This window comes from Echeneis naucrates, chromosome 11 (assembly GCF_900963305.1).
Source record: "Echeneis naucrates chromosome 11, fEcheNa1.1, whole genome shotgun sequence".
Taxonomy (NCBI): domain Eukaryota; kingdom Metazoa; phylum Chordata; class Actinopteri; order Carangiformes; family Echeneidae; genus Echeneis; species Echeneis naucrates.
Genome location: NC_042521.1, coordinates 9,377,242 through 9,387,502, shown reverse-complemented (window position 1 = coordinate 9,387,502; position 10,261 = coordinate 9,377,242). Strand labels below are relative to the sequence as shown.

General features: G+C 39.6%; 2 protein-coding genes across 2 annotated transcripts; both read right to left on the bottom strand.

The window, feature by feature from the left end:
* Nucleotides 1-917: 917 nt before the first annotated feature.
* Nucleotides 918-2,784, bottom strand: LOC115051424 (brain and acute leukemia cytoplasmic protein). Its single transcript, XM_029514817.1, has 3 exons — nt 2,635-2,784; nt 2,274-2,416; nt 918-1,123 (listed from the first exon to the last, which is right to left on the bottom strand). The coding sequence occupies exons 1-3, from the start codon at nt 2,771-2,773 to the stop codon at nt 998-1,000; spliced, it is 408 nt and encodes a 135-aa protein (XP_029370677.1). The 5' UTR covers nt 2,774-2,784; the 3' UTR covers nt 918-997.
* Nucleotides 2,785-3,810: 1,026 nt separating this feature from the next.
* atp6v1c1b (ATPase H+ transporting V1 subunit C1b) lies at nt 3,811-10,249 on the bottom strand. The gene is made up of 13 exons (XM_029514249.1): nt 10,114-10,249; nt 9,018-9,198; nt 8,850-8,917; nt 8,582-8,667; nt 8,283-8,377; nt 7,847-7,938; nt 7,475-7,573; nt 7,082-7,150; nt 6,200-6,292; nt 5,597-5,690; nt 5,180-5,277; nt 4,955-5,078; nt 3,811-4,688 (listed from the first exon to the last, which is right to left on the bottom strand). The coding sequence occupies exons 2-13, from the start codon at nt 9,147-9,149 to the stop codon at nt 4,590-4,592; spliced, it is 1,149 nt and encodes a 382-aa protein (XP_029370109.1). The 5' UTR covers nt 9,150-9,198; nt 10,114-10,249; the 3' UTR covers nt 3,811-4,589.
* Between the last annotated feature and the right edge of the window lie 12 nt (nt 10,250-10,261).

Genomic DNA, 10,261 nt, shown 5'->3' with positions numbered 1-10,261 from the left:
GAATTTGCTCACAAAAAATTATCAAGAAGTTTGATTAATTTAATCTCCAGACTCAATATCCTCTGTTAAATTAAACCCGAGTTGGCCATTAGCGCCATCTGCTGACTCTGAATCATATCCTGATAAAATATTTAAATAGTACCAATGCAAAATGTTTTACTTCAAACATTTCAGTTTGGATTTCATTTAGCCCGACAGCAATGCTGAGCCAATTCGTGATTGATTTATGCATGCAGATCAGCATAAGCCACACAAGTGATACATCGTTACAATACACTAAGGTTAGAAAACAAACAAAACTTTAAAACAGTTCAAAAAGAAGATCCAAGAGAGGTGGAAAAAAACAACAGCAGTTCAAATCTAAATAAGTTGTAGGCACATGCGGGTGTATTTGTTTCTTTATCTTTTGACGGCTGAAAAGTCTTCAGCCTTCAAGCCTCAAACCTCCAAATCACAGTTATAAATCAGCACTTCAGGTTCCTCCAAATGAAAAACATTCAGAGCACTTACTGAGGTTAAACAGCATCATCATTGGTTTCCACACAATTGTTTTTCATTCACAACATAAGGGTATACTCGCACAAAGAACTGAAGCAAATTCTTTAGGAAGGCCCCACACAAAACATTTGATGTGCAGACTGTGATTATCATGTGCATATGGTACGGCCGGTTTCTTAAAATTGGCTTAATACAGTGGCACATTCCCTGACCTGCACTGTAGGACAGTGGGAGAAAAGCATGGTTGAGGGTGTGAACAATGTTTCTTAACCACTCTCTGCTTCACACATGCATTTGCAAAGGCAACAACAAAGAAGCAGCAACCCAAGATCTTTGGATGGAGACAAATGCTGGAGCTTATAGTGTAAGCTTCTGCGATCAACATCCTGCTAAGTCACTGGCAAACATCCTCCACACACTTGTATAAATCAACCTTCCCATCTTCTGGTGAAGCGCTTACAGCTCTGGCAATCTTCCTCTTCACAGTCTCAGCCTTTCTTCATCTTTCGTCACACACATTTTCAGGTTCGGCATCTCCACTACTGTTGATATTGACAGACTGCCCATCTTTGGACAAAGAGTTGGCCTCCTTCGATGCCCTTCTTTTGGAGTCACGGGTGGTTTGCTATGGAAAGATGTAAGATTTTGAAGGTCACATCATTTAAATGTCACCATAATGGACAGAGAGCAAGTGGGCGAAAATGACCAACTGAGACCTGTCGCTGGCACACTGCCCATAGGTGGAAGGTTAAATAGATTAAGCATAGTACAAAGTCTCAGTATCCGAGATACTGAAAAATACTTTAACACATCACAAAAACACATTTTCAGATCTTTTTGAATTGTTACATGAGTTTTGTAAAGAGTGAGAAATGTTCATAACAGACAAACCCAAGTCTGAATCTAATATCTGACTCTATTTCCTGTGCATTAAAGTTAAAACTCATGATTTCTGCAAACACAAAACTATTTCTTTATTCTACATTCATGTTCAAAGACATTTCTTTTGAGCACTTAGATCTTAAGATCAATCAAACATAAGATGGCTGGAAGCAAATGTCATTTAGTTGTTGTTCTTACATAAGAATATTAAATATTAAAACACTATTGCTCTCAATATTTGTACTTAACGCAGACAAGTGGCCAAATCAACCTTTGATGAGACACTCAAACATGATATTATTAGATCAGACAGAGTGTGCATAAAATCATACCAAATTCACTTTGCCTGTAGTGTTGGACAATAGCAGATAACACCCTTTTATGAATCTAAGCATCTCATCAAATTCTTTGTTTATCTCACTATCAGACGGAAGCTCAAATATGTCCGTTTTACTATTATAGGTATTATAATATGTATTATAGGTATAGTATAGGTAAAGGTATTATAGGCTTTATAGGTCCTTATTTCTGATCAGATTTTTATGCCTCCATAGCAGTCGTTCCAGCACTTTTGTACTGTCGTGACCTCCTGCACTGCCTGTACCATCTCTGCAGTGCGCAGTGATATCTACAGCTACAGGAAGGGTGTTGTGTAGTCCTAGTCTCCATGATTTGTTTGCTTTTCTTCCTTTGCGTACGTTGTTCACTGAGTGCATTCTGTGTAAATATATTAAAAGCCTCTGACATCTGGCGTCAGGTTCCTTTTAAAGTTGATTGTGATGCTACAGGGAAGCCTGACAGAAAAACCAGAGTACGTCATGCTGCTAAGGCAGGGGCTGTTTGAGCATGTTTGGCAGTCAGACACTCCAGCACTTACTGCTGGTGATACCTACATCCGTCAGGGAGCGTCTGGGTCTCCTCTGATGGTTGGAACCAGCCGTATTGGTGGTGATGGTGGTGGTGAGGGCCTGCTTCCCACACTGGGTGCCTGCATTCACCATCCTCTTCTCTCTCTGATTGGCCTCCAGAGCTTTACCTTGGTACAGAACAGTTACGGACTTTTAGTAGGTTACCTCTTGAAATGCAACCACATCCACAATAAAACAATAGTCAAGACAAAACAAAAGTGCTTTGTGTGATAGTTAAGGTCGACTTAGCTTTGCATTTCAGGCAGCATTGTTTGGTTGTAGGCTGATAGGGACCTGTAGAGAAACAGGGTGTTCTCCGGCCTGTGGTAAACACAGAGGGCCTTACTGTTTGCTCCTGATAGGGGGGTCTCTACGTCCGTGTTGGTGAGCCACGTCGATTCCGTCTCCCTGGTCCAGCTTTCATGATACCTCGGCTCGATGATTGCGTCCGCCCGACTCCCTCCACAACCCATCGGGAAAATCATCCAGGGCAGGTGGAGCTGAAGGCGGACACAGACCGATCAGGGCCGGCTGCTCTCCCCGCAGCCGCAGCTACTGCAGCTCTGCCCGTGTTTTCTCCATCGTCGGTCGGATCTGCTAGTGGAGCTACTGCTGGTTGGTACTACTCTCCACAGACAACAGCTGAGCAGCATCAACACACACCACAGAGATCTGCGTCATCCAGAGAGAGAGAGAGAGAGAGAGAGAGAGGTGGGGTGTCCGCTGATTGGCTGTGAGAGACATGAAGTCCATCCTCTGTCAGCATAATCCCATCACAACCACCACCACTACCACCACCATCATCATCATCACCACCACCACCACCATCATCATCATCATCATCATCATCATCATCATCATCATCATCATCATCACCACCACCACCACCACCATCATCATCATCATCATCATCATCATCATCATCACCACCACCACCATCATCATCACCACCACCACCACCACCATCATCATCATCATCACCATCATCATCATCATCATCACCATCATCATCATCATCATCATCATCACCACCACCACCATCATCATCATCATCATCACCATCATCATCATCATCATCATCATCACCACCACCATCATCATCATCACCACCACCACCACCATCATCATCATCATCATCATCATCATCACCATCATCACCATCATCATCATCATCATCATCATCATCACCACCACTACCATCATCATCATCATCACCATCACCTCATCATCATCATCATGTTTTAGCATGTGGAGCCTCAATAAATCGTAACAGCAAGTTTTATATATGTAAAAATAAGAGTAGTATATACACATATATATATATATACAGACTGTCAAAAGTCCTCAGATGAAAGAGGACACAGCATGTGGGTTTTTCCAATAATACATTTTGATAATCTGCTATAGATTAAAACAATTAAAATATCTAAAATTGTCATGCAGATGTGTATTATGTTTACATTTTGCAAAATATAAACACGAAAACGAAAGTAATATATTTCACATATAGTATTTATTTTAACATTTATTTTAAATATGTGGTTCAATTTTTAGTTATACTGACAAGACAGTATTTGCACAGACTTCTCATAATTATTGTTAAAATGCTTAATATACAGAAATGTAAGGAGCATAAGAGCAGCAAACATATTGCTTCTTTATACTGTAAAATGACCAGTTTCAGTATTTCACAGGATTATAGTGGGAGAGAAGGAAACAGTGGTTAACATCTACATGTAAACATGTAAAACATTTACTGTTTCGCTCATTTACTTGAGCTAAAAACACATCACCTTCAAAAACTGAACAAACAAAACACATTTCACCGACTTTAGGGTTTTTAAATAAATATAATATTGAACATACAGTTATCTCATCATTTCCCCCCACATTTCAACTCTTTGCATTCCTTTACATAAAGTAGGATGACTGGGAAAAACTGACAATACAAATGCAGTATTTTACAGATCCTTACAGAGGGAATGTCAACTGTTTGGTGAATCTGTTCACTGTTACAGTAAACCAAACAAAGAGCAAATAAAATAGATTATAGCCCATATTCAAGTGCAGTATATTAGACTTAGAGGTTATGAATGGAGACCAGTTTATCTGTCTGATCTTCTTTTAGTCACCAATCAGTTCTCTACCTTCTAACAACTTATTTTGCTTAGAGCCAGGAATATCCCAGGAACATAAAGAGAAAAAAAGACCATGAGAAGGTGAGAAAACAGCCTGCGGATGTGACTGTATTACATCAGAATACTACAGCAAATGACAATGATGATGATGATGGCAGTGCATCTAGACTTTGAAGTCCAGCAGGTTGCAGTCGATCTTGTAGTAAACATAGGGATAGTATTCCTGCTGGCTCAAATTCAGACCTGGGATATCCATAGAAGCCTGAGAGCACAAAGGAGAGACAATTAACACCAAATCATCCAAATGCAGAAATAAAGGATAAAAGGAACTCCACTGTAGCTCCAACGCACCAAGACTATAATATCAGAGCAGTTTAGTATATCGATAGCAACAAATACAAAGAATAAATCCTTTACTTTCAGTCCCTTCATCCTGAAACAATGACCAGATGCCAGTCACTACAAATTCACAGATCAGGATGGTGTTCCTGATAATCATCATAATCAGATTTCCACTCTGTGACTCACATCAATGATCGCAGCACTGCTGTCCAGATGTTTGTACAGGTCATACAGCACCTCCCTGAGCTTCTTCATGTTCTTCTTGTTGGGCTGGAGCAGCATGGCCTGGAAGTTGACTGGCAGCCCATATCTATGAAACATGGGAGGTCTGTCAATGCACCCTAAAACTAATCTTACATTAATAGGGCAGATAGTTGAAAGAGAGGAACCATAAACTTGCTACTCTCTCACCTCAGGACTGACTCAACAAACACACGCAGAGCTTTTATGTGAATCCACGCGATGAAAGCTTCACTGAAATTGACTTTCAGCCACCGTACCAAAGGCCCCTGGAAGATCAGCGAAGTACAGCAACAGCATTTTAATCATCTTAAATTGCCTGTCTTTTGCTGACACTGGTTATCATTTTCAAAACTGATGCACCAGTTTCTCATTATTAACCCAAAATTAATTTATCGGTAAAGTAAATGACAATTTTGTTGAACTCACTGGTGAAATTATAATTGTTCTGGATATCTATGGACCCTGGGGTTCTTAGCAACAATATCAAGTCAAAACCTGTCATTTATCCTTCCCATCATTGGTTTAGAAAAAACACACATCAAAAAAAAAAAACAAACAAAAAAAAAAAAAAAACAGCGGACATACAAACTGTTTCTTTTTGTCAGTGGACAGACGTGTCATCTCTTCTTTATCCGCCTTCATCTCCTCCTCATTGTACTGGAAGTCACGCACTGTAAACCTGGGTCAGGACACAGCAGAGAGCTGGCAATTAGCTGTTAGTAATCACGCTGACAGGAAGGACCACACACACACACACATTCAAGCACATGCCTGAAAATAGGCTACATAAAACATGCTGACACATACATAGGCACACACAAAGAGACTATTGGGCTAATTGGAGAGCCTGTCAAGTGCTGGAAAAAAATGCACTTAACATGTATTTTTTTGGACCATAACAACGCAGTACTGTTTTAAAGACAGATACCCTGCTTCAGCCATGACCTATCATTAATACTGTTAGTCTGTGGTTTATTTGCTGCAGGATAAACAAACACTTACAAAACCACTGATAATAAAAAAAAAAATCATTGACTAAACAACAAATATCTGTCAAATTGTTTCAAGCTGAACATACTCGATGTCAAATGAAATCCTGTATTCAAAATGTAATTTTTATTCAAAAATACAATCTACTCCTTAACTTTTTGAACATGTCACATCCTCAAGTGAAACTGAATCATTTACTTATTTTCCCTGGCCTTGTGTTTGAAGTCATCAACAGCCTTCCTGAAGAGAGTAACACTGAACAGCCCACTGTCATTGTCTTCAAATAGCAGCCTGCAGGAAAGGACACAAGATGACAGGTCAACATGAAATTAAAGGGCTGTATTACCAATCTCATACTCTTCTCATTATCTGCCTTGACTACACCTAACAGTGATTGTCCTGGATGACTTGTACAACAAAGCTCGTATGTATCCTACCTGGCTACAAGTGCCATCATGTTATGTTATGTTATGTTAATAATTATAAGTAATGTCGTCATTTATAAAATACTCAGTATAATATGAAAAAAAAGCTATAAAGAAACAAGCAAATTCACTGATAGACACAATCAACATCTGTTTTTAATTCAGCACCAAGTCAATTATCCAGACACAGTGAATTATTAAAAACGTAGCTTTTTGCAATAAACATAATCTATGAACGATTGCCAGCTGTTCATAAATAGTCAAAGTAGAACTTGGGGGGGGATCACAGGAAAACAGAAACAGAAAAAGTCTCCTCTCTGTACCGCTCATATTTTTTCTTGTATATCATGGGAAGTTTCCAGGCCACATCTGCAGAAACTGCTGCATATCTGCTCTGGAAATGAAGGTTGCTAGGATACCACATCCATCCAGAAGTCTGAACATTGTCTCAAATCATCAGGGCATGTTGGCAAAAGGTCAATTTCTTTCAACAGGTAAACCACATAATATTTTCTATTCTAATGGGAGTCAATTGGTTTGAGCAGGTCAACCATGAAATGGATCCACTTTTAATCCGAGTCAACCACCAGGATGAGCCTACTGTCTCTTTTCTATGGCTGATCTTTCAAAACATGATAACTATTATTCTTCTTACTTAGTGGAGCGTGGAACAACCATTTCTGCCAGTGTTTCGTATGTCTTCTGCCAGTCAGTGTAGCCCGTTCTGGTGAAAGTAAAAAGGACAGATAACAGCTATGCATTTTTACATTAAAACAAGAATTGTAAAGGCTAATGCCAAATCTGTTTTTCATGAAGAAAACAGATGTCATTTTTGGTTTCATTTTCAAATGTATGAATGCAATTTGACAATTTCCAGCTAGAATTAGAATTTTCCTTCCCCATTGAACACATTCCACACTTTTAATGGCCCAATGTGCTTTTGAACCAAATAATATTTTAACCAAACTGAATGAGAAAAAAAAAACTTTCTTAAAGATATAAATTGGTCTTCATATTGGATTCAGAGATACTGTGATTGTGTACTTACTTTGGAACAACGACCAGCATTGTAATCAGGTACTCCGAGTCCAGTACAAAGTCCTCTTTCTTCACTATGTCAGCCAGACTCCTGGTCAACAAGCTGCCCCTAAAGGACAACATATTACAATATCCGACTTGTGAAATGACATTCTCCCAAAGTAATTCTGCTAGATACACAACTGTACACAACACAAACTGTAGCTGCGCAGAACAGATTAAACAAACAATTTCAATCTGATTTTCCTTAGAGACACAACAACACTACAGCCCAATTACATAGAGAGATAGATAGATACTTGATTTATCCCAAGGGAAATTCAACAATTACTGAGACAATCACTGAGGAGATGAATAGCAAGTGTTGTTCATTGGGACTCACGCATTCTTTCTCTCCAGGTTCTGCAGATTTCCCTTCAGGTTGTTGTAGGCTGAAGCTCTTGCCTTGAGGTCATTGTCTATCTGAGTTGCTTGCTAGAAAAGTGCGAGGAAAAGGAGGTTAGTTCTTTGAACATTTGAGAATCTATGTTGAGCAAAATCAGATGTCTGTAAGTGATATAGAACTACACTTATCAGGGCCCTGGATTCCACTAGACCTCATGTGACAGGTGACATTGTAACAAGATAATCAATGTTATTCACCTGTCAGGGGTCATAATGTTATGGCTTACAGTGTACAGCGGAATAAAAAAAAATAGAATTGCAAATAAAAGCTCTTTCTTGGTAACTTAATTCAAAAAGTGAAGCTTTAATTTATATTAGATTTATACAGATATTACAGTGTTTGGTGCCACTTGGTAACAGATGATCTAACATGCCTTTGAGATGATCTCTGAGAGGTTTTTCAGTGACTGTTTGATCGGGTACTTGGCCATGTCCCACTGAAATCTGGTGATATAGGTGACCAGGTCAACTGTATAGAGTTAAAAAAAAACAAAACAAACAAAGATAAAGCCATTATGATTTATCAGGTCCGCTTAGATTATCATTGGATGCTATTGTGATTGTATAGCTGCATGCATAATCAGTGCCAGCCACAACGACTTTGTGCTTCATAGTCTTATCAAAAAGATCAACAACGTGTCTGTGTCAGTATTAGGATGTTGATGGTGATTACCTCCATTAGCCAGCAGATTCTCCTGGACTTTGTCTCGGCTGTCCTCCAGAACATCAGCCATGTACTGGGCAACCTTCTTCACCACACTGAAACACAACATGGGATGAGGAGAAGGGTTTGACACCGAAATAAGGGATCAGAAATAAAATAAGTGAAACATTCAAGACCTTACTCAAATGTGAGATACAAATCCCATTTTACAGTTTAGAAGCTATTTCAACAACAACAACAAAATGTGCAAATAGATCTTGAAAAATAGAAACTTTACCTCTCCACAAAAGTGTCTAGTTTAGCCAGCTCATCTGACAGACCCACTAAGACATCTAATGTTCCAACCTGATAGAAATAGAGTGAAAAGTTAGAACAAAATGTTTCATCGTGATCATTTCGCCATCCTCTGCCGTGGCTGTGGCTACAGGTGACGGCTGTGTCTCACCTTCAGGTCAGGGATGTTGAACTTGTTGTTGGTAGAGAGGTTGTTGGTGCGTGAGGTGGCCAACATCATCTTGTCCCAGGTCTGCTGACACGTCTTTTCCCCCGGGGCAGAGATCAACCAGAATTCTGCCATGGCTGCTGGGAGCAAGTTTGTTGACCAGGCTTCTGATGTAATGAAGTCACTGCCAACAGAGTTCAGAGTAAAGCTGGTAATGAATCTCTGCTGTGTCAAGGACTGCCGTTGTGTTGTGATGAGGAAGTAGTCATATGAATCAAGGCTACCATTTAGCCCGGTGCAGCTTGTGTTTATACTCTACACTTTCGTATTTTCTATTAACACTTGAACTTCACAATAACTGAAGGGGAAATATTGCACTTTATGTCCCAAAACACTCAAATCACAATTTAAGTTACTATTGACTCTTTCAAGCAGGTATATAGTAAATAGCAGGTCTTGACTCTATTTCAATCAGCTAATAATAAATAGTCCAAGAACATATAGGCTAACAGGTGATCACTGATCACAGTTGGTTACATAAAACTCGGAAACTTGGTCACTCGTTTATAAAAGACACATAACATTTTTGCTCTTTTTCTCAACTAAAATATTTAAAGTGTGACTGTTACTTGTAGTTGGGAGTTGCGGTGCCATTTAAGGAGTCTTCCACCAAAACCTAAAATATGATTGTAACTACGTGAATCAGAGTCACATCGCAAAGTCATTCCTTCCTCTTTATAGTTCTATTTTGTATCAGATTCATGAACTTCCTCTGATTTCAACAGGAGAGGACAGCAGAGACAGACATGACCCAGTCTCTGCTGATTGACTGTCATGTGACTGGTCCCTATTTTATAGGAGAAATGCTGAACACGGATCATTCTCTTTGTTAAAGGAAAAAACAAACAAACCCTGACAACATCACATGATCATCGGGTCGGATTTGTAGATCAACTTCTAATTGGCATAACGTCAGACAGCAAAACAACCCGAGTATATTCACGGTTAAATCCAGCGCTGCCTGCTGCTGACATGGGCTTGTTTGCACTGCAGTCTTACGCTGTGACGACATCGTTATTCGGTGTGTTTTCATACTCACCGGTGTGTTAATCGTCCTCGGTGTTTGGTCTGCACGGTCAATCAGTCCAGTAATCGTAGCTTCCCATACATGTCGCAGATAACAGCGGGTTTTCGGCTTGGAGGTCCTTCAACACAGCATCTCACTCACAGTCAGCTGACCCAGGTCG

Bases quoted from the DNA above. Each gene is read 5' to 3' on its own strand.
- LOC115051424 (XM_029514817.1), bottom strand. From the start codon at position 2,773: ATGATTTTCCCGATGGGTTGTGGAGGGAGTCGGGCGGACGCAATCATC. The intron at 2,417-2,634 runs GTAAGGCCCTCT...TTCTGTACCAAG, and splicing joins CCCCCTATCAGGAGCAAACA to GTAAAGCTCTGGAGGCCAAT. The intron at 1,124-2,273 runs GTAGGTATCACC...ATCTTTCCATAG, and splicing joins CCAGACGCTCCCTGACGGAT to CAAACCACCCGTGACTCCAA.
- atp6v1c1b (XM_029514249.1), bottom strand. From the start codon at position 9,149: ATGGCAGAATTCTGGTTGATCTCTGCCCCGGGGGAAAAGACGTGTCAG. The intron at 6,293-7,081 runs GTAAGAAGAATA...CCTTTCCTGCAG, and splicing joins GTTGTTCCACGCTCCACTAA to GCTGCTATTTGAAGACAATG. The intron at 5,691-6,199 runs GTAAATGATTCA...GTCCTGACCCAG, and splicing joins CACAAGGCCAGGGAAAATAA to GTTTACAGTGCGTGACTTCC.